This window comes from Theropithecus gelada, chromosome 4 (assembly GCF_003255815.1).
Source record: "Theropithecus gelada isolate Dixy chromosome 4, Tgel_1.0, whole genome shotgun sequence".
NCBI classification, from domain to species: Eukaryota; Metazoa; Chordata; class Mammalia; order Primates; family Cercopithecidae; genus Theropithecus; species Theropithecus gelada.
Genome location: NC_037671.1, coordinates 155,963,597 through 155,988,208, shown reverse-complemented (window position 1 = coordinate 155,988,208; position 24,612 = coordinate 155,963,597). Strand labels below are relative to the sequence as shown.

At 38.2% G+C, this 24,612-nt stretch overlaps 1 protein-coding gene across 3 annotated transcripts in view; it reads right to left on the bottom strand.

Annotated features, from left to right (window-relative positions):
- Positions 1 to 7,202: 7,202 nt before the first annotated feature.
- AKAP7 (A-kinase anchoring protein 7) overlaps positions 7,203 to 24,612 on the bottom strand; it is a 147,313-nt gene continuing 129,903 nt past the window's right edge. For all 3 annotated transcript variants that reach the window (XM_025384225.1, XM_025384226.1, XM_025384227.1), the window contains one exon: positions 7,203 to 9,216. In XM_025384225.1, the coding sequence (XP_025240010.1) occupies positions 9,020 to 9,216 (197 nt within the window). In that variant the 3' untranslated portion in view covers positions 7,203 to 9,019. The remainder of the gene's footprint in view (positions 9,217 to 24,612) is intronic.

The following is a 24,612-nucleotide window of genomic DNA, read 5'->3' as shown; positions in this document are numbered from 1 at the left end:
GGGGTGGATACTGGGATTAGCAGGTGGTTGGTGGAAGGAAAGGGGAGTTCTGGAAAGTCCTTGGGCAGGCACAGTTCTCTCTTCATGCCATTTCATGGGTCCTGTGTGCAAATTCAGGGGGAGTTAGTATGAAACATGCAGTGGGAATTAAGGCTGTGACTTCAGCATACTCATTCTGCACAAATGCCAGTCTGCTATCTTAGTTCAAACAGATTTCAGCCAGTTCTTTTATCTCATAAGCAGAGCAAGTTTCAGTGTTTCAGCAAATTGTTTCTTATCTGCCATCATGAAAACTCAAGAATTTCTGATAGACGTTGGTGGTTGGTTTCTTTTTTTTTTTTTTTTTGAGATGGAGTCTTGCTCTGTCACCCAGGCTGGAGTGCAGTGATGCAATCTCAGCTCACTGCAGTCTCTGCCTCCTGGGTTCCAGCAATTCTCCTGCCTCAGCTTCCCCAGTAGCTGGGATTACAGGTGAGCGCCACCATAGTTGGCTAATTTTTGTATTTTTAGTAGAGATGAGGTTTCACCATGTTGGCCAACCTAGTCTCAAACTCGTGACCTCAGGTGATCCACCTGCCTCAGCCTCCCAAAGTGTTGGGATTACAGGCATGAGCCACCATGCCTGGCCTGTTAGTCATTGGTTTCTCTAACTCTTTGGGACACAGCTTCAAACTAAGTTCTGAAAATAAGTGAGTACAGTACAATATATTCAGAGAGAGACACCACATTCACATAACTTGTATTATAGTATAGTATTATAATTGTTCTATTTTATTATTGTTGTTGTTTATCTCTTGCTGTGCCTAATTTATAAATTAAACTTTATTGTAGGTATATATTAGAAGTATAGAATCAACTTACCTGTATATAGGTAAAAACATACTATATATAGGGTTTGGTACTATCCACGGTTTCAGGCAGCCACTGGGGGTCTTGGAATATAACCCCCATGAATAAGGGGGGACTACTCTATATTTATTATAGACTTTTCCTCTTAAGCATATAATGTAAAATATTTTAACTTCCTTTTTAAATTAAATGAGTAAGAAATAGCCCTGTTAACATATTAAGTGATAATATGCTAATCATGTCATATTGTTTTAAAATTTGGAGGCTATCTTCTCTATTTCACTCTCTAAGTCTACCCAAAGAATCACATAAACCAAGACAATTCTTGCAACAATGGCATCATAACTGTCATCACAACTGATCCTTTCAGCCATTTTCCAAGTGCAGTAACTAGGTATTTTGATCCATGTCACATAAACTATGCCGGTGCTTTCATTTTCCTGTTTTCTATCCTAGTTCCTGATAATGTGTGTTCAGAGCCCCAATGAGCATGTGCTCTTCAACACTAAATTACTTCTTGGTAATAGTGGAGGCAAGAAGGAGCACTAACTCTTTAACACTGCTGGGAGAGCACTATTTAATAGCGTACTCCTCAACTGGGGGTTGTGTGACCCCAGTCTGAAGGGGACCGGGAAATGTGTTGCAGGAAGTGAGGGACCCTGAATGGAGGGACCAGCTGAAATTGTGGCAGAAGAATATAAATTGTGAAGATTTCATGGACATTTATCAGTTCCCAAAATTAATACTTGTAATTTCTTACACCTGTCTTTACTGCAATCTCTGAACATAAATTGTGAAGATTTCATGGACATTTATCACTTCCCTAACAATACTCTCATAATTTCATATGCCTGTCTTTACTTTAATCTCTTAATCCCGTTATCTTTGTAAGCTGAGAATGTATGTCACCTCAGGACCACTATTGTATAAATTGATCATAAAATATGTGTGTTTGAAGAGTATTAAATCGGTGCATCTTGAAAAAGAACAGAATAACAGCGATTTTCAGGGAATGAGGGAAGATATCCATAAGGTCTGACTGCCTGTGGGGTTGGGCAGAATACAGCCATATTTTTCTTCTTGTAGAGAGCCCATAAATGGATGTGCAAGTAAGAGAGATATTGCTGAATTCTTTTCCCAGCAAGGAATACCCTGGGGAAGGAATGCGTTCCTTGGGGGAGGTCTATAAACTATCGCTCTGGGAGTGTCTGTCTTATGCAGTTGAGATAAGGACTGAAATACGCCCTGGTCTCATGCAGTACCTTCAGGCTTACTAGGATTGGGAAATTCCAGTCTGGTAAATTTTGGTCAGACCAGTTCTCTGCTCTTGAACCCTGTTTTCTGTTAAGGTGTTTATCAAGACAATATATGCACAGCAGGACATAGACCCTAATCAGTAATTCTAATTTTGCCTTTGCCTTATGATCTTTATTGCCCTTTGAAGCATGGGATCTTCGTGACCTACTCCCTGTTCGTACACTCCCTCTCCTTTTAAAATCCCTAATAAAAATCTGCTGATTTTGCAGCTCAGGGGACATCACAGACCTACCAATATGTGATGTCACCCCCAGGGGCCCAGTTGTAAAATTCCTCTCTTTGTACCCTCTCTCTTTATTTCTCAGATCAGCTGACACTTAGGGAAAATAGAACTTATGTTGAAATATTGGGGGCTGGTTCCCCTGATAGAAATGTGTGGGTACATTTTGTTGTCACAATAACAAGAATCTGCTACTGGCATTTAGTGTCTGGGGATCTGGATTGGTAACTTACTATGCACAGAACCATTCCACACTACGAAGAAATCTCCAATCCAAAATGCCAGTTGTGCCTTGTGTTGAAATACTGATTTAGTGAGTAGAGCCTTTATTAGTCAAGATTTTTAGCTGCAAATAACAGAACCAACTTTGGCTAGTTTAAATGGAAAGGGAACTAATTAAAGGATATTCAGTAGCTCACAGAATCTTTAGAAGGTCCAGAAAATTAGGCTGAGTGGCTAAGCAGTAGGAACAATGCCTTGTTACACTGCCAGCTGCTCTGGAAGAATCCAGCTAGTGCTACTTTTTACCAGCTTGTAATTCCTACACAGAATAGGGATATGTGGGATGTGGGACGCCCCAGCTAGGTAGGGCCTTTGCCGCTACTGCTTCTGAGGTGGCTATCTCTCCACCATCCCTGCCAGGATGAACTGATTCCATGCAGGGTTTCCCTGTTGCTTTGTGGAGCCCAGGTCACATATTTGAACTCCAGTGACATGGAAGGCTGAAAGGGTGAGTTCTTGGCCTCCACCTTGGGGTCTCTGTCCTGGGGAAGCAAGGCTCACAAGGTAGAAAGCTACACGAAGATAGGAGTTCAAAAGATACTGGGCAGTCACCAAGTGTGACAAATGTCCACCAAATCATCAAAGGCCCTTGTTACAGACCTCTCCCTAAAGACACTTCTTGAGCATGGACCTGGGAAAAACAGCTTCTAAATTTGTCTTCCAGAATCTTGAAAGACAAGATTAGTCTCTCCCTACTGTTGCATATTCATTCTATTTTCTCTACTTCAATTAGCACATCAGATATTCTTTGGATTCGTGCATAAGTATCATTTTCATTTCTTTCCTCAGCACTGTAATTCCTGTCCAGCTGTAAGATTTATTTCTTTGTCCTCTCACCTCCTACAACTTCATATATCACACATTAGTGGTTTCAAAAAAAAAAGATTTTTTTGAAATTATGGGTAAGATAATATATTTGGCTAAAAAAAATCAGTGAAGACAATGTCTTTTGTTCAAAGACATTATCATGGCAACATTGTGCCCAAGTGGTTTTGGGCAGGAAATATCAGGAATAATTTAAAGCATTGTACCAGGCTGGGTATGGTGGCTTATGCCTGCAATCTCAACACTTTGGGAGGTCAAGGTGGGAGGATCACTTGAGGCCAGGAGTTCAAGGCCAGCTTGGGCAACAGTAAGACCCTGTTTCTACAAAAAATTTTAAAATTCACTGGGCATGGTAGTGTGCCTGTAGTTCTAGCTACTCAGGAGACTGACGCAGGAGGATCCCTTGAGCTCAGGAGTTGGAGGCTGCAGTGAGTTATAATCTGATTGCACTGCTACACTCCAGCCTGGGTGACAGAGCAAGACCCTGTCTCTAAAAATAAATAAATAAAGCATTGTACCAATTTGCTGTGTTTACCTAAGGACAAGAGCTGCTTCTGCATATACCAAAAGTTCGCAGGACTGCAAGCAGGACTGTGTAACTTTTCTCAGATCAGTCAAAGAATGTAACACATAAATATATAGGTCAGTGTCATTGAATAGTAGCTTTTCAGAAACAATGGGAACCATTACAGGGAAAGCAACATAGATTTACTGAAAACAATGAATTAATTTCTTAGTTTAATTGTTTCTTTGATGCTGTAATAGAATTTCATGGTCTTCCAATAAATGATTAAATGATGGAATATGCAGAGGAATAAATAGTATAGTTTACATTTTAAAATCATCCCAAATCACCTAACTTTATCAGTTACACTTAATGGATTCAAATAAGCAGTTTTGAGCATATCACCTTGGAGATGATAATAGCACCTTCCTCTTTAGAAGCTCTCAAATTACCTTATAAATAAGCCTTTATCTTCAAAACCGTGATGCAGAAATGAAGTGCTGTAGTTAACATCACAATTTTAAATTCACTGACTCTAAGTGAACTACTTTAATATTCATTTTCACTGTGAATGAAATAATCTAGGGACTTGTCTCATTAGCATCTGTGCTGCTATCAAATTCATATAGGGACCTAGAAACTGTTTTTTAAAGTACACCAAGTTTATGTATTTTTATATGAAGTCTATCTACCTGGGAAAACTGGAATTTAGGGTTGTCTCTATAATTTGTTTAAAGACAAAATTATTATCGGTGAGATTTGAAAGTGTTGAAAACAAGGGATGACGACAGGTTATCCATCAATTTATGTGTGGAGATACTAAAAGTTTTTATAGTATAAAATCTATAGTTTGATTATATAATGAAATAAATCACTATCTTGATTGTAGAATGAAATAAATTCCTAATTTGTTACATGATGTGATAGATGGTTTCTGCATCTGTGATCGAATGCATAGAAACAAACACATCTGTTTGGTCACATGCCTGAAATAATGCCCAGAAAATGAAGTCAAACGGCTTTAATTACCTCCTTATGGGAGTGCCTGGCTGTTGGGATGACTGGAAAGTAACACATTTGGGGTTTTGGAATGAATAATTTGAATCTTAAAATTATTAATCTTAAAATTAAGATTGTTTGGTCTCAAATTAAATTTTAATTAAAAATTATTTACTTAAAAATTAAAATTTATTAAATATAAATCTAGTATATCTTAAAGGCCTATAAAAATACTTCTGCACTGAGAAGTAGACTAATACAATAATAATCCAACATTTTATAAATGGGACTAAGTTCAAAGCTGACAAGAATTTTGTCCTACTGTTGAAAATATTACTTTTTGACATTCCTAATTAATCTAGGACATATTATTTTTCCAGTGACTGATTCCCAAAAATGTTGGCATTTGTTGATAAATATGAATATGTGCCACTGGGGCTTCCCTACCCGAAGCTGAGAACCAACACAAATCACAGTGTAAAGTCTTCTAGAACTCTAAGCTCCTCCTGCCAACAGATGGAATAGCGTGGCCCCATCAAGGCCTCACACAGCAGTAGCTGAGACAATGGTGTCAGCATGAGTAGCATCATGGTGTGGTCACAAAGAGCACTGTTCTAGGATCCTTGAAAATCACCCAGCCAAACTCTTTCCAATTCCAGATTGGGCAGTGAGGCTCAGAAAAGTGAATTGGTTTGGTCAAGATCATGTGTCAGTGGTGGACCCAAGTCTAGAAGACACAGTCTAGAAGGCCCAAGCCAGCATTCTGTGGCCAACCATGCAGCCTCCCTGTCACAAGACAAGGCTACATAATATACGGTACTGACTCAGGACAACTCACTCTGCCTATGTGACCCAAAGAGCAATTATTCCGTGACTGACTAATGGGAATAAAGTCACTTGGAACATTTCAGATCCCAAACTTAGAGTTCTGTAAATTAAGGTCTTATTCGCTTTTAAAAATGGAAAACAAAATTTGTTTTATTTTATACCTTCCATTTTCTTCATAGACCTTCTTAAATGGAGATTTCATTGAGAAGGATGAGAATCCTTAATCCCTATATTAAGTGTCTGGGTGATTTTTCAGTTCCATCACATCAGCTGATCACTCTCATATATGTTCAGAGAAATTTAGGGCTGCAAGCAAGCTGGTATAGTCAAAAGAAAGTGACTTTCCTTTTCTTACACTTCTTTAATTTGTCAAATATATCGTACTTGGTGGAGAGAAGAAGCGCTGCATTTTGGAAAAAGTGTTGACTTTGAATTAGAAAAGATCGCAGTTTAAATTTGGCCTTACCTTTATTAGCTTTATAACCTTGGGCTATTTAACCACACAGGGCCCCGGTTTCCTAATCTGTAAAAGTACTAATTACTTCCTAATAGGGTCACTGAAGGGAAGAAATTTAATCATGAGCCTAAATCACCTGGCACACAATCTGGGACTTAGTATTTAACAAAAATCGTGATTTTAAACTAAAGTAACAATAAGACATATACCCCAGATTGCAAAATGTATATACTATTTCAGCCTTTCAAATGATCTAGATGGATTGGGAATCGCTCCCAGAGGATATTTGTAGATACATGCTGAGAAGTGCCTTCTCTCCAGAAATACTGTTAACTTAGATTATGGGGTGGTAAGGATAACACGGGGACATTGACATAGAGCCATAGAGCCCCGGGTGACAGTTCAAGTCCAGTTCCCTGATAGCAGTGGGGCCCTGGATAAGGCATGCCACCTCTTGGAGTCTGTTTCCTTGTTTGAAAAACAAGGCAAGGCCAAAACTATCTTTGCTTTCTACCTTAAGGATTTACTTAAAGAAGCCAGTTACAAACAGTCAAGCCCTCTACCACTGAAAGGGGTTTCATGGCAAACAGCTCTCAGGATTCTGCACCTGGATGGATCTCCACTTTTCATCTTTGCTAGGATGTCACACCAGTGACACATTCTTAGCTGTTTATAAGATGCTATTTAGATTTTCTTTGAATTTAAGGTTCTGTTGTTAATTCTCTGTGAAGCTGACTGACTTGATATCATTTTAAAGGGTAAAGTTAAAGGTGCTTTAACAACTGTGCTATCTTAGCATGAAGGACAGGAACATGAAGGTGAAGCAACACTGAAACTATCGGAACTCCTATTTAGGACTTTGTTATACCAACATAGATCCAGCTACTCTCAAGAGTGAAAAAAAGAAATGAGGAAAGGCAACAAGGGAAAACAATATGTTTATTAAGAGCCATGAAAATGCATAAACTCATTTGTAAATAAATGTAGTATAATTTACCCAGTGAAAAAATAGCTAAAATCCATGAGTAAACTGGATTTTATATTTGAAGTGATTTCACATATTTGATCTCCAGTGATTTCCCCCTCCATCATGATCTATTGGTAGCAGCAGTTTTGCAATGACTATAGAAAAAGCTGTTACCAACAGTCATCACACCAGGGGAAGTTTTCAAGAATGCTCTTCAAAACAGAAACAGCGCAAACAAATTCAGATGACATGGGATACGGTAAGACCTGGAGCTTATCTTCAGAAATGTAAAAAATAAAAATCCCACACATGTATTCCTTAAGAAATGAAAAAGCAAAACTACATTTTGATCAGTGAAAAATATTATAAGGTTATATAAAACATTCTTAACCAGTGATTGCAATAATTACATTTATAAATGTTCATTCAAGTACTATTGTTCAATAAACATTCAAATTCTCATTAAAAGTAACACTAGATGTAGACACACCTGGACAATGCTTCTTTTGATGTAGCAACAATCATGTCAACAGGAGGCAAGTGACCCTTAAAATACTGTTGTTGGCTCTGTTTTATTCTATTTGTCTGTGAATGATTTGTTCACAGTCTGTATTTTCTTTTTCTGCAAGGACCCGAGGAATATCTCACAATAGCTAATTAAGAAATCATTTCTATAAAATGACTCTCAATATTACAGAAACAGACATTCTAAAACACAAGTGTAGCTCAAAAAATAATAGGGCAGAATCAGTTTTCTTTGGCAAGAAATTGCTAATTCCTCACCAAATGTTGGTTTGCTGTTGTGCAGACACTATCAGAAACTTCTTTGGTGTTTACCAAAGAGCGACTTAATAAGCTGGAAAGATTTCATAAGCTATGTTGTCACAATCACAATGTAGAGCTTATGTCAAAGTTGTGCTGAAATCAATGGCATTGGCTGGATTACTGTTGTTAATAAGTCTTTCTTCAAAAAGTTCCCTCCTAATTTTGGCCTGAGTCTCAGGCTTTAATAAAAATTCCTTTATCTGTTTCACTTTGGACTTCAGACCCATCGTTTCTCGATGCAAAGCTTCATTAATTAAGTCTCGAATTCCAACAGGTTTCTTGCCTAAGAAAAAAAAATTATATAATACATTTCATTAAATATGGCATACTGACTTATCAAAATAGGATTTAAAAAAACTTTAAAATGTTGCCCACATTTTATAGAAAAGGTTGCATTTCACCAAAAATATATCATTTACATGAAACATAATTTACTATAAATAAAGATCACTGCATAGCAACAGCACACTTAGGACAAAAATGAAACATTATGGACTAATTGTACAAATGACAATTTCAACAGTGATTATTTTAAACTTAGCACTTGATAGCTGTGTGTGAGAGTTCTGGCCTCAGATAAAGTAGTCAAATGCCCTGCTAAGCAATATAAATGGCAGTATTCCATTGATGGCAAGGCCTCTTTCATGGCCTTTAATTTGTGTCCAGGAGGCATAACCAAAAGTTCCCTCTCCCTTGTGCATGGCTGAGGGCAAGCAAAACTTGGGCCATTCTTCTTTCATCAATTAGTTTCCTCTGCCAGTCCCAGCACTCCGTTTTTCTTCTGTTGTGTTTCAGAAATGCAAACGCATCGATCATGAAAGTATTAGGCAATCGCCACAGATTGGACCAGAGAAACTTAAACAGCACGCTGCAAGTCAGTCCCTAGACTCAGCAGAGGGGAGGAGGGAGGCTTTGCACAGAGACATGGGGGCCTGCGTTCTGGCCTCATTTCCTGTTGTTCTCATTGTCATTGCCATTCCGATCAGCTGCTTCAGTTTTCACAGAGCTCCCCTCCCCTGGCTTGTTTTTATTCTGTGTTTCCTCCAGATACTGCTGGACAGCCTTGAGCACCGCGTTCTCCACCAGCCTTTTACTGAGCCTTACTAGTTCAGCGTCATCGGGCTCCCCTCCGTTCTTTTCACCTACATTCCACAATAGAGAAGAGAGGTCACTGAGATCACATTGCCATAGAAACTTGGCATGCAGGGGCCGGCTAGTTCCATTAGTTAAAAAGAGCAAGTGTAAATTGGATCTATAAATTCAAGAACAGTGGGTTGGCTTTTCATTGGGTATTTGCGGAAGCAGAAGCCTGTCTATTCCTGAAGGCTTCAGATTAAAAAGTAGTTCATTAGTCCCAATCTAGACAAGCTCTACCTACCAATGCGGGATGTTTCCCATTTATATGTGAATTTCTGTTCTCTCATCCAAGGCTGATTACTACTAACGTCCATGTCCCCACCACGTGAAGTCTCAGACATGTGAATTCACACTAAGTAGACCTATGTCTGCTTCTCATTCTCCAATATCAAATATCAGGTCGTCAAGATTTCCCCAGCATCTCATTACTTAAGATCACTAATTTAAAAGTGCTTGGCCTATAGGTTGGTTGTTAATAAATGCTCAGTGCTGCCATGAAGATAAAGGCAGTCACTACCACTAGGAATTGGTTTAAAATACGCTTGTAAGACTAATATTCTTTTTAATTCCAGTGCTATCACTGCAATTTAAGAAATAGGAAATTCTTCAAAGAAAAATTAGGATTATAATGGTACATTACTAGATGTAAATATTTTATGGTCATTTTACTTCCCTGATAGTAATGATCCAGGTGTAATTATTCCATCTTTTGTTTTACTCTAAAAGAGCTGGTTTCCAACTATTCTCATGGTAGACATTTCCCAGTCATTCTCTTTCTTGTCTCCCTTAACTGTGGAACGGAACTAAGGGGCTCCTTCCCCAGTTAAGGGAGACAAGGAAGAGAATGACCATTCAGTGCTCACTCTCCTCCCATCGAGCTGGGGACCCAGGAAAGAACAAGGTTGGAGGCAAAGAAGTCACAGGATGCTTGCATATTAAAATCAGCTCAGTTTTGGAAGACTACTCATGGGTTCCAGAAGACAAAGTCAGTGTTGCACTACCATCTCTGGGTCTGGGACAGGCAGATACAAAGGGTGTGAGCTGGAAGATGGACACTACTTCCCATACTCACATATAATAGGGATTGAAGAACAGAAGCAGGTAGGCCAAGGGTGAGAACTGGCCCCCAACCTTGTTTCAGAGCCCCCTACTTGTACGTAACACCCATCAAGACCAACCGTGCTTATAACCATCCCCTCCATTCCTGGCAACATCCCAAGCAGAAGAGAGGGTGGGATAAGACCCATCTAGAAACACTAATAGTGGGAACCCTTAGCAACTGCCTTCTCCTCAAATACAGCAATATGGCACCCCAGACCCATGATCAGAAGTCCAAGACAGAACACCTGCAGTGCAAAATATGTTTAGAATTGAGTAAATGTCAACTCAGTAATAACTAAATATAACTTGCTAAATAATACTATTAAAGTAAAGAAATTCATAGATAATGTATTTACTATTAAAGAAATTCATTGCTAACGTCATTTTGGGCGGCAAGTTAAGACTTTTTGTTTATCAGAGTTAATGAATATATTGCCTAATATTTAGGGATTTTATTTCAACCTTATAACACGGTGTTTATACTCTATAGACAATATCTCCAAATGAATGTGGAACTGTTTCTATAATGACTCTTCCCATTTAAAAGGGAAAACTCCAACTGCGAATGAAGGAATACTTTTTAAGTACCCTCCAAAACACTACACTGTAAATGACTGTCTACATCTGCCATCCTACTTGTGCTCTGTATCAAGGCCAGACATTGCACCCTGGGGGCTGTTCCTGAATCCAGTCAGCTTTCTCATCAGCAAGATGACGGTTGAATATGAGTCTAATAAATGGCTCAACTTCCAAATCCCTTTGGGGTCTAATGTTTCATGATTCTGTGATTTCTACTAGTCCACAGTGAAGTGTCCCTATTATCTTTTTTTTTTTTTTTTGAGACAGAGTCTCGCTCTGTCGCCCAGGCTGGAGTGCAGTGGCACAATCTCCGCTCACTGCAAGCTCCGCCTCCCGGGTTCACGCCATTCTCCTGCCTCAGCCTCCCAAGTAGCTGGGACTACAGGTGCCTGCCGCCACACCGGCTAATTTTTTGCACTTTTAGTAGAGACGGAGTTTCACCATGTTAGCCAGGATGGTCTCGATCTCCTGACCTCGTGATCCGCCCGCCTTGGCCTCCCAAAGTGCTGGGATTACAGGCGTGAGCCACCAAGTCTGGCCTCCTATTATCTTAAACACAAGAATCTTCCTACAAAAAGCTAATTTTGGCCAGGCACAGTGGCTCATGACTGTAATCCCAACACTTTGGGAGGCTGAGGCAGGTGGATCACGAGGTCAAGAAATTGAGACCATCCTGGCCAACATGGTGAAACCCCGTCTCTACTAAAAATATAAAAATTAGCTGGGCGTGGCAGCATGCACCTGTAGTCCCAGCTACTCAGGACGCTGAGGCAGGAGAACCACTTGAACCCAGGAGGCAGAGGTTGCAGGGAGCCAAGATCGCGTGACTACACTACAGCCTGGCGACACAGTGAGACTCCATCTCAAAAAAGAAGAAAAAAAAGTGAATTTTCCCTTCTGACATCTTATTTTCGTTTATGCTGTTACTATTATTCGAGGCAGTCAAGCTCAAAACAAGATTGTAGCCATCTTTGATGCCTTCCTTTCCCTCATTAACCCCCTTAATTACCAAGCTTTGTCAATTGTGCTTCATGATTTCTCCCATCTTCAATGCGCCTGGTATAAAACCTCTAGATTATTATTTCTAAAACATCTCTTTCACTCTTTACAGGGAAATGTCTGTCTGTCAAGCCTTTCCAAAATTTGCCTTTCCAGCCTGATGGCCCACCACTGCCCACCTCCACTGTCAGCTTCCAACATCTCCTCAGAGGCTTCCACACCATTTCCAATTTCGAGACGACCCTCCCTCTCTTTCAGCAATTAGAATCCCATCTACTCCATGAAGCCTTTCCTGGTTAGCTAATATAGTTTGAATTTGTGTCCCCACCCAATCTCCTGCGGAACTGTAATCCCCAATGCTGGGGGAAGGACCTGGTGGGAGGTAACGATCACAGAGGTGTGTTTCCCCCTTGCTGTTCTCATGATAGTGAGTGAGTGCTCATGAGATCCGGTTGTTTGAAAAGAGATCGCCCTCTTTTCTTCCTCCTGCTGTGGCCATGTAAGATATGCCTGCTTCCCCTTCACCTTCTGTCATGATTGTAAGTTTCCTGAGGCCTCCCCAGCCATGCTTCCTGTACAGCCTGTGGAACCATGAGCCAACTAAACCTCTTTTCTTTATAAATTACCCAGTTTCAGGTATTTCTTTATAGCAATGCAAGAATGGATTAATACACTATCCTAGCTGTAACTGATGAGCCTCCACTGGACTCTAATAACTCTCACTGCATGTACAGTACATGGCCTTTTGGTCATTCATTGAACAATTGTGTACAGAAGATCTATAAGGATACAAAGCAGTGAGCAAAACAACATCCTACTGGGTTTGTTTCTTAATTTCTTTACAAATTATGAGAATTATTTATTAATGTACTTATTCAACATTACTGATTCAGTATCTGCTCTGCTAAAGACAGTCTTGAGTATAGAAATTATATCCTCGGCTTCTCAGTTATCTCTCCCTCTGCTAACATAGGACACCAATTACTCATCACAGTAAGAGCTCAATACATTTTGTTAGTCAAGTGAATTGATGATTGAAGTCCTTGAAAGCAATAGCAACATTTAGAAATGCTTCTATCTTCCTATAAGGACAGCATGTGAATGACCAGAAATTTAAATTTAATACTAAATTTAAAACATGAGCAGAGAACTCTGGAATCATTTAAATATCCATGTGAAAAATCTACCTCCACTTCACTTGATGAACCTGGTCAGTAAGACAAAATATCTGACCTATGGGACAAATATTAGCTACCTATAATAACTAACTAACCAACCAATCAGAACAATAAATTTACAAGCCAATCTTCTACAACTGTCCTGGACTCTGGCCTCCCTTTATGATTTCCATAAAGTATCCTCAGACTATGACCATTAGCCCAGGGGTGAGTCTACAGGAAGGCTTATCACAGAGCCCCGCAATAATGCAGCAATTCAAAAAATAGACATTTTCATTCCTGTGAGATCTCATTTGTGTTCCCACTTTTAGCAGACTTAATTCATATTAATTAAAAACACGGATCTTAAGATTAGAATTATGCTGTATTTTTCTTCTGCCAACTACCTGACAAGTATCTGTCTCTCTGAGTTCTCAGATAAATGGCTACACTCATTTTAACTGTAGCTCCTTCAACAATGGCAGTTCAACATGCTAGTGTAACATATACAAATTGTCTTTTGATATTCCAACAGAAGTACATATAAAAAATATTGCCAATGTAAGCAACACACTCTTGATAGGAATATTCTTTTTTGGACTACAAGGTTACTTAATATCCTATCTAATAAAATGACAGATTAATAGCCTTTGTCTTTGACACTGTTACTCTAGAAATCCCCCAGAATATCCTTGATCATTTTCTTAGGAGAATAGTAAAAATATAAAAGAAAGGTCAAGAAAACTCTTTTAAGCACACCAAACACAGCACTGGCCCTAAAAATACAGACTTAAGAAACTTTTCAATCAACTTCAAGTAAGCAATTCCACTTTCTGTAGGAGTTGTGGCATCATTCACCCAGGGTTTGTACCTATGATTCCATTTTGTTTATATTAACCCGAGATCTCTGATACCAAATCAATACAGGGATGGAATTTATATCTGTGGTTACTGAAAAGAAAATAAATAACTCCTTTGTGGTAGCAAAAATATTTTACACCTACTGAGAAAACTGAAGGTCAACATTAATGTGCTTCAGCTGGTCTTATGTGTGAGTTGACCCAACACAGCTTAACTGACATCACAGCAAGGGCTCCAGAAACCATCACCACACCCTACCCACTGCCAATATCTAGGGGCCCATTTGTCCTGAAAGAACAAATCAGGCTAATTTTTTGGAAAAGGGAACAAAGAAAAATGTTCATTACAATACAAGATAGAGTGCAACCATGTTAAAATAATAACATTCAAACACTAAACATGAAAACATTAAAAGCTCTCACTTGCTCACATCCTAACTATCAAAAACTTCATTTGGTATCTGAACGAAGGCTTCCTAAACATCCTCCCCTTCACTGGAACTTCCTGTTCCCAATGCATAAGGGTTAGAAGTGGATTTTTTTTTTTTTAACTGAGCTTACCTTTTCATTGGTCCATCTAACTAAAAAGAAGCACTAAATATAGATCTGTAGGCTATTCAAAAAGTTAGGATGGCACACTCAGCTGCCTTGCACACTACCCGCAAGTGATGTGAGGAAGGACAGATCAGGAATCATCCTCAACTGTACATTTCAACTGACACTGTCCTGGAACCCTTATTTGCCAAAAGTATTAGCTGCAGTACCCCAGGAAACAGAGTTCCTGCAAATACACCTCCCTCCTCTCGCCAAAAACCAAAACTCACCCCCAACATATACACACCAGAAAATTTTATAATTAAAACACTAAAACTGTATTTTAAAACCTTTTCTATAATATAAATTTCAAAAGGGAAGGAACCATGCCTTTGTAAGGTGTATTCTAGATTCAGTAGCACAGAATAAATATAAAAATGATGTTGCTGTATGTACAAAAGGACATCCCCACAGGGGTTTTAGAGACCACTACACTGTATGTCCCTCCACCCAACCCCACCCTCATCATTTTTACACTGGGGATGGTAGGGGTGGAATGCAGCTAAACTGAAAATCAAGAGTAGCCTTGGGAGAAGAAACAAAGGGGAGATAAAGTCTCAACAGGCATTTGGCTTCCAGTCCGAGTGGGCTGGGGTGGTGATTCCAGTCTCAGCCAAAGTGTCATAACGACAAATGTTATGAACCCTTCAGGCCTTTTGTAAACACAGCAGGTGCTGGCACTTTCAGAGTCTTCATTTCTTTCCGCTGTTCCCCAAGATGCTGTCTGAAGCCAGTCCCTTGATCCACACATTCTTGTAGGAATCCCCAAACCACATGGTTCAGGATGATCCCTATGACTTGTGCCCTCCACATGGCTCCTCATATGGTCACATCAAAGATGGCGGCGGACATGTGATGGACGTTTGTAGGCCACGCAGCCTACCTAAGAACCCCCCTGCTTACCCTTTCCTGATATCCCAGAACAGCCCCTTAGAGACTTTTCTCTGTCAGTCTGTGACATCAGTTCTCTGACTCTATAGTATGATTCTCATTGCTACCTATACAATTTCTTCAGATAGCTGTCATTTCTTACTGGAAATCTTAGAAAATACTGATGGTGATATGACAGAACTCCTAATGTTGTTTGCAAGGAGAGAAAAGCAAAATATACCTTCAAGTTTGAAATCAAATTTTGGCGTTTTCTATCTGCACAACCTTGTCCGTGACCTCTCTAAACTAAAGTTGGGGTATCATGGGGATGACAATATATACATTTCATTGATGTTATAAGGATTAAATATAATGTATGAGAAGTACCTAAAATGGTGCCTGAAACATAGCAGGCTAGGCTCTCAAAATGTAGGTTATGATTAAATCTGAGTTGAACTTATTTTAAAAATAATATGCCCAATACCTGCTAAATGCCAATTATTTGTTTGTTCAAGGAACACTTTAGTAAGCATCTATTATGTACCGCTATTAAGTATGTAAAAATGAATAAGATACAGTCTCTGATCACACACAAGTCAGTCTAGGAGGATGACCTAGATAATTGCAATAATGATTGCAAAACTATAGGTGAAGTGCTATAACAGAATACACTCAAGGTCTAGTGAAGTTGGGATGGGATAAAAAGGTAAGTTTTAAAGGAAAGGCATTTCAGGTCAATGAATAAGAGTTTCCAGGCAGGGAGGCAGGGATGATGGAGGGGTAGGGAGGTTTCCAGACATAAGAAGGGCATAAGTATGTGCACAGAAGCATGAGAAAGCATGATGCATTGGAGTACTGGAAGTATTCCATATTGCCACGACAAAGAGTTCAGAGAGTCATGGGTGAGGTGAGGATGGCTTCGGGGGAAAGAAAGCTAGAAAACAGGTAGGGATAAAGGGACCTATGTACCATGCTATGGACTAAAGAGGGGCACATATAGGGGCAGAGAGCTGGGTGCGGTGGCATGCACCTGTAGTCCCAGCTACGCAGGAGGCTTGCTTGAGCCCAATACTTTAAGTCCAGTCTGGGCAACATAGTGAGACCACATCTCTAAAAACAATAGAGGGAGGTTTTGCAACAGACAGAAAGAGAAACAATGAGGATGTGAACCATGGTAGATGCAGTAGGAAAGTGAAGTACATATTACAACAAGAGTTAAATAGGAATACTAAACCATGGCACCATTTTAATTAGGGAAGGAAGATAAGGAAAGACAGGGGGAGTGCAGAAAATGAATGCAGAAATAATGGCCAAAAATGTTTGAAATTCCACAAAAATTACATACCCTTTGAGTTTCTTGATACTACATATCGAGAAGCTCAAAGAATCCCAAGAAATGTGATTCTTGAGAAGAAATATGAAGTACAAGAAATGTGAAGAAAATCACACCCAGGAATATCATGATCAAATTTCTGAAAAACAGTATTAAAAGAAAATCTTAAAACAGCCAAAGAAAAAAGAAGCATCATATACAGAGAAATGAAGACAAGAATGACAGCAGACTTACTCATCAGAAACAATGCAGAAGACAACAGTGCAACATTTTAAAGTACCAAAAGAAAAAGAAAAGGCAACAAAGAATTCTTTACCCAAAAACATTATCTTTCAAAAATGAGGGTGAAGGATGACTTTTTCAGACATACAAATGCTAAATGAGTTCATCATCAGCTGACCAGCACTAGAAGAAATGTCAAAGAAAAAAACCTGAGGCAGAAGGAAAATGATACTAGACAGAAATTTAGATCTACTCAGAGACAAAGAGAGAACTAAAAACTGTACATATGTAAGTAAAAATAAAAGACTTTTTCTCATTTTTAATTTCTTTAAAAGAGAAAGAACTGTTTTAAGTGGGTATTATAAAATATGTAGAAATAAAACTTATGGCAACAATAGCACACAAAGATTGGGAGGGGGAAAATGCAAATAACTGTAAGGTTCTTCTGTTAAACATGAAGTGGCATAATATTATTTGAAGGCAGATGTGTATTTTAAAACCCTACAGTAACCACTAAAGTAAAAAAAGAGGCACAGTAAATAAGCCAATAATGGAGATAAAATGGAGTAATAAAACTCCTTAATAAAAAATAAGGCAGTAGGCCGGGCGCGGTGGCTCAAGCCTGTAATCCCAGCACTTTGGGAGGCCGAGACGGGTGGATCACAAGGTCAGGAGATCGAGACCATCCTGGCGAACACGGTGAAACCCCGTCTCTACTAAAAAATACAAAAAACTAGCCGGGCGAGATGGCGGGCGCCTGTAGTCCCAGCTACTCGGGAGGCTGAAGCAGGAGAATGGCGTGAACCCGGGAGGCGGAGCTTGCAGTGAGCTGAGATCTGGCCACTGCACTCCAGCCTGGGCGGCAGAGCGAGACTCCGTCTCAAAAAAAAAAAAAAAAAAAAAAAAAAAAAAAAAAAAATAAGGCAGTAAAAGAGGAGAAAAAGCAGCAAAGAACAGATGAGACAAGTAGAAAACAACTAGCAAGGTGGGAGATTTAAACTCACTCATATTGATAATCGTATAAAACATAAAATGGCCTAGACACACCAATGAACAGTCAGAGATTGTTGATTTGGATTAAAAAATCATAATCAACTATGATGTCTACCAAAAAAAATCCAATTCAAATATGAAGAGACAGGAAGGTTAAAGTTACTAATACAGAAAAAGATATGCCACACTAATGCTAATGGAAAGAAAGCTAAAGAATCAATATCAGGCAAAGCAGATTTCAGAAAAAGTAGTACCTGGAAGAGATATTACATAATAATGAGGGAATCAATTCTTCAAGAGGGTGTAAAAATCCTAAATGCATATATGTCTCATAACAAGAGCATCAAAGCACCTGAAGCAAAAACTGATAGAACTAAAAGGTTGATAGATGATACACAATTACAGTTTGAGATTTCGAGACCATTCTCAAGAGTTGATAAAACAGAAATTCTGTGAAAATACAGAAGACATGAACTACAGTACTAACCAAATCCACCTAGCTGAAAATTATAGAACCCTCCACCCAGCAGAACACCCTTTCTTTTTAGTGTATAGAAAACGTTTGCCAAGAGAGATCACATTCTAAGCCATAAAACAAGACTCAATAGTTAAAAATACTGAACTCATCCAATGCATGTTTTTCATCCACAATGGATTCAAATAAGAAATCAGTAACAGAAAGATACCCTGAGAATCCTTTAGTTATTTATATTTAAACAATATTTCTAAATAATCCATGAATCAAAGATGAAACCAAAAGAGGAAATAGAAAATATTTAACTGAATGTAAATTAAAACAAAACATACCAAATTTGTGGAATGCAGCTAAAGCTGTACTTTGTACCACTAAGTGCTTATATTAGAAAATAAGAAAAGGTCTCAAGTCAGTTATCAAAGCTACCACATTAAGAACATAGGAAGAGAGGATCCAGTTAACCCCAAAGTAAGCAGAAAGAAGGAAACAATAAAAATAGTAGCAGAATGAAATAGAAAACAGATAAACAGTAGAGAACATCAGTGAAACCAAAGGCTAATCCTTTGGAAAAAAATCTATAAAATTGATAAAGCTGTATCCAGACTGATCAGGAACAAAAAAATACAAGATGTATATTGCCAATATCAGGAGTGGGGGTGGAAACATCACTATCAATTATACAAACATTAAGAGGATAATCAGGAAATATAAACAATTGTATGTGAAGAGATGCAACAAACTAGATGAAATGGGCAAATTCCTTAAAAGACACAAACTATCCAACTGCATTCAAGAAGAAATAGGTAACTTGAATAGCTCTCTACTTAATTTAACAATTGAGAGTATAGTTAAAAATCTTTCAACAAAGTAGCCCAGATGGCTTCATTATTAGTAAATTCTACCAAATATTTAGGAAGAAATTTTACCAATCCATACTCTTCCAGAAAACAGAATAGGGAACACCCAATTACCTACACCAGACAGAGTGAAAAGATAAAATTACAAACCAATATTCTTCACAGAGACACAAAAATCCTTAAGAAAATTTTACCAAATCAGTATAGCAATATATAAAAACGATAAGACACAAACTAAGAGAGGTTTATTCTAGAAATGCAAGAATAAATTAACATTTGAAAACTGGTCTATATAATTTCTATACCAAAAATTAAATAAGCAAATACGATCATTTAAATACATTCAGGAAAGGAATTTAACAAAATTCAAAGAAATTTAACAAAATTCATACTCACTCATAATAAACACTCTTAGCAAACTAGAAACAGAAAGAAATATCCTTAGGCCAAAAGGGCCCCTATGAAAACCACCAGCTAACTGCATACTTTACTGGTCAGCTAACTTCAGACTTACTGGCAAAAGTCTGAATTATTTCCCCCTAAAATCAGGAACAAGATAAAAATGTCTGCTCTCACCACTGCTGCTCAGCATGATATTGAAAGTCCTAGCCAGTAGAAGTAGGCAAGGAAAAGAATAAAAACCTCTTCATCAAAAAAGAAGTAGTAAAATTGTCTTCATTTGCAAATTACATCTTCATCTGTCCGTAAATCTAAGGATTCTACAAAAATGTGTTTAGCAAGGCCACAGGATACAACCACTGTATTTAAAAAACTGTATTTCCTATACTATCCACAAATAACTGAAAATTGAAATTTAAAAAGTGATTTTAATAGCATAAAAGATTACTTAGAGTAATTCAATAAAATGTATGCAACACCTGCATACTGACAACTATAAAACTTCCTGAGAGAAATTAAAACCTAAATAGAGAAATAAACTATAGTCATGGATCAAAAGATGTCAGTGCTCCCCCAGTTGCTCTATAGATCCAAATCAGTATCTATTAAACCCAACAAGGCTTTTTAAAATAAAAATTGCTAAGTTGACTTTAAATTTACATGAGGCTGGGTGCAGGGGCTCACACCTGTAATCCTAGAACTTTGGAAGGCCAAGGCGGGAGGATCACTTGAGGCCAAAAGTTCCAGATCAACCTGGGCAACATAGCAAGACCCCACCTCTACAAAAAATTAAAAAATCAGCCAGGCATGGTGGCATGCGCCTGTAGTCCCAGTTACTTGGAAGGGTGAGGCAGGAGGATTGCTTGAGCCAAAATATTTCTGAACTTAGCCAAAATATTTCTGAGCTAAAAGATGGCGAATTGTTGAATAAATTCTTTGTGTGGAATCTGAACGCCAGTGATGAGGCTATAGTGTCTGTTCTGAGGGAACCTGTGGCAGAAGTGAATGGGATTTTTGATACCACATTCCAAAGTCACTGAACAAAGCCTTATGGAAGGCAGGGAAGTTCACCAGTCCTGGGGCTTTGCTCTTTCAGTGACAGGAATCAAGTCGCTCACAGATCCCTGACTAAAAGCAATGGTTGCACTGTGGCAACACTGGAACTATATGTAATTTAGTTTAGGACACATTAGACATACAACAATGCTTTTCTACTTTTTGGTAGAGGTGTATTTCAAAGTAACTAGCATTTTTTACACATCTATGTACCTATTCGTGGCCTTGTCTGACTTTAAAAGAGAACTTTATTCTAAACAGACTCCATATGAACGGTTATCCTGTCATTTGACTCATGTGTCTCTACTTTTCCCTGTACTTTTCCCATTTGTAATTTGTAAAATGTTCTCTTATGATCATCATGTATTTTGTAAATAATGAATAGTATTTGGTAAAAAAAAAAAACACAAAAAACCAAGGCTGCAGTGAACTATGATGGCACCACTGCACTCCAGCCTGGGCAACAGAGCAAGATTCCATCTCTTTAAAAAATAAAATTTTATGAAAATGTTAAGGAACTCGAAAAGCCAAAAAGTTTTTAACAAGAAGAACACAATTAGAAGACTTACACTTCCTGATTTCAAGACTTACTTTGAAGCTACAGAAATAGAGACAGTGTGGTATTGGCATAAGTATAGACATATAGATAATAAAACAAAACAAAAATCCACAACTAGACTCACACACGTATGGCCAATTAATTTTCAACAAAGGAGCCAAGGCAATTAAAAAAGAATAATCTTTGCAAGGAATGGTACTAGAATAATTATATATCCGTATGCAAAATAAAAAACCTCAACCCTTATCTCACACCAATATAAAAATTAAAATGAATCACAGACCTAATATGAGAGCTTTACAAGTATAAGCTGTCTAGAAGAAAACACAGAAGAACTTCTTAGTGACCTTGGATTTGGCAAAGATTTATTAAACAGGACAACAAAAGCACAAACTTTTAAAAAAGAGGTAAATTGAACTTCATCAAAATGTAAAACCTTTGCTCTTTTCAGGACCCTGTTAGAAAACAAAAGGCAACCCACAGCCTGGGAGAAAATATTTGCAAAATTTATCTATTAAGGAACTTATAGCAAGAAAACAAAAAGAACTCTTACTACTTAATAGGAAGAAAAGCAACCAAATACAAAAATGGCCAAAGGAACTGACAAGTTTTTTTCACAAAATAAGATATACAGATGGTTGATAAACATGTAAAAAGACACTCAACATTTTTAGTCATCAGGGAAATACAAACTAAAGTCACAATGAGACACTACTACTCACCTGACAACATGACTGCCAATTAAAAAGATAGACAATACTAAGTGTTGGTGAAGATGTGAAGCAACTGGAACTCCTATTGCTGGTGGGAATGCAAAAATGGTAATAGCCACTTGGTAAAAACAGTTTAGAAACTTCTTATAAAAAGTTGACCATATTCTTACAATGCAAACAATTAATCTATTTCTAGCTAGACTTGAAATCAAAGAAAATGAAAGCACATACTCACATAAACACCTATACATGAATGTTTGTAGTAGCTTTATTCATAATTATCCCAGACTAGAAACAACTCAAATACTCTTCAACTGGGGAATGAATCAATAAGCTGTGGTAAATCCATGCAATGCATTAGTACTCAGTACAAAGTAATGAAATACAGATACAGGCAACAATACAGATGAATCTAAAACATGTTGTGTGAAATAAACTAGAATCAAAGGGTTACATGCTATATGATTTCATTTATATGACATTCTGGAAAAGGAAAAACTAACTGCAGACAAACCAGCGGTTTCCAGGGGTAGCTGTAACAGGAAGTATTGACTATAAAAGGGCATGAGAGAATTTTGGAGAGTGATGGAACTGTTCACAGTCTAGACTGTGGTGCTATGACTCTGTGCTGATTATAACTGACAGACTTATACACAGTGAATATTACTGTATGTAAATTATACCTCAATGAAAAAACATTATTAGGAACAATGTATTCTCTCTGATGAGGGAAAAGTTCAGCCTCTATTGGGATCAACCTGTGAACTGGATGAATGGACTAGTGCCCTGTCACTCTGCAATTAGCATGTGGCTGGTAATGATGATGGCTTTCTCAGCCCCTGTTTTGACACATCTCAACTGTAATATCTGTAATCTCTCACAGCTGCAGGCCTCAGATTCTCAGTTGCTTTCCTTCTGAATCATATTTTTCTGTGTGCTTCATACCAAAATAGGAAAAATAATTTCCACTGAAATAGACTGGGGTCGTTTCTGGGCATAAATACGACTCAAATAAATTGTTTTAATTCTCCCCTTCAGTATATCAGATAGGTATAATCTGCTCCAATCTGCTCAGAGAGTACAAACTAAGTTGGTACCCAATATTCTGACTGACATGTGATCACCCTTACTCTGTTGTTTAAATCTCTTTCAGAGGGGCACGATGCTCATGGCAGTTTATTTTGCTGACTGGGTTTGCCTTGTCTTGTTTGTAGGTTCCCATTTGCTATTCCACATCATAAATTGTTTTCTACTGTATGGTAACCATGGTGGTTTCCTCCCTGAATTTTGGTTCCTATATTTGTTCAGGTTGGAATGTGGGGATGCCTCAAGATCCCTGACTGGTTGCTCAAGACCACTCCAAGTCATTTTGTGCAAAACTGATTGAGAAGTGCAGTTCTGAGTAGTGATAAAAGTAGTATGCATTCCAGACCGGGCACAGTGGCTCACGCCTATAATCCCAGCACTTGGTGGATCACCTGAAGTCAGGAGTTCGAGACCAGCCTGGCCAACATGGTGAAACCTTGTCTCCACTAAAAATACAAAAATTAGCCAGGCATGGTGGCACATGCCTGTAATCCCAGCTACTAGGGAAGCTGAAGCAGGAGAATTGCTTGAACCCAGGAGGCGAAGGTTGAAGTGGGCCGAGATCAGGCCACTACACTCCAGCTTGGGGGAAAGAGTGAGTGAGACTCTGTTTCCAAAAAAAAAAAGTAGTACGCATTCCAAACACAATTCCTGGTCCACAGGAGTGTCAGCAGAAGTATGGCTATCATTGAAAAATTATACTTATGACAGAGAAGAAATAAATATAGTTTCAAACATGTCAAAAGCATAAATTTTCAAATAATCATGCTTTTGTAGAAAAACAAGGAAATCAGAAAATGAAGGACGCCTTAGAATCTAAATATTATTACATTCATGTAATTTCTTACCATGTATTTTAAGAGAGCATTAAATAAAACTTAGAAGCATGACTAACTGAAATTAATTTTTACCTATTTGGCCAACACACCTGCTCATGAGAATACAGAATTTTCTTTATAGGCTGATTATCCTAGGCTAGGAATTGATTTGAGCAGAAATAAGGTCACTTTCCTGTTCTGAAGGCAACGTTCACCAATGTAAGTTGGCAGAATAAATGTTGCCATTAATGTAATCTAGTAAAATAAATCATAAGTTGCAGATATCACTTTACCTCTTTTTTAAGCAGTAAGGACCCACCAAAATCAGAAGGTTTCGCAGGCTGAGAAAATTCCCATGATGCCAACTCACTAACAGCAGTAACAGGAACACTTTTTTCCACTTGTTCAGGTAACACTTCATACTTTCCAAAGTGTTTTCAGAAACATTATTTCATTTGGTTATCACAGAAACCTTAAGAGGTAAATTAAGTGTCATTCTTCCCATTTGCAGGTAGGAACAATGAGACTTGTATAAATTGCCTATGATCACATAGTAGTAGTGATGGAAACTGATAATTCCCTCACTAGGAATTAGGAAGCTTAGTTCATCCAAGACACCTACCCCCAGGCAGATATACTTCACAGTGCTCTCATCCTGGGAAAATGAAAGTATACAAGAGAGAAATATTATGTGAGAAACAGCACATAATTTAATGATTGGTCAATTAGA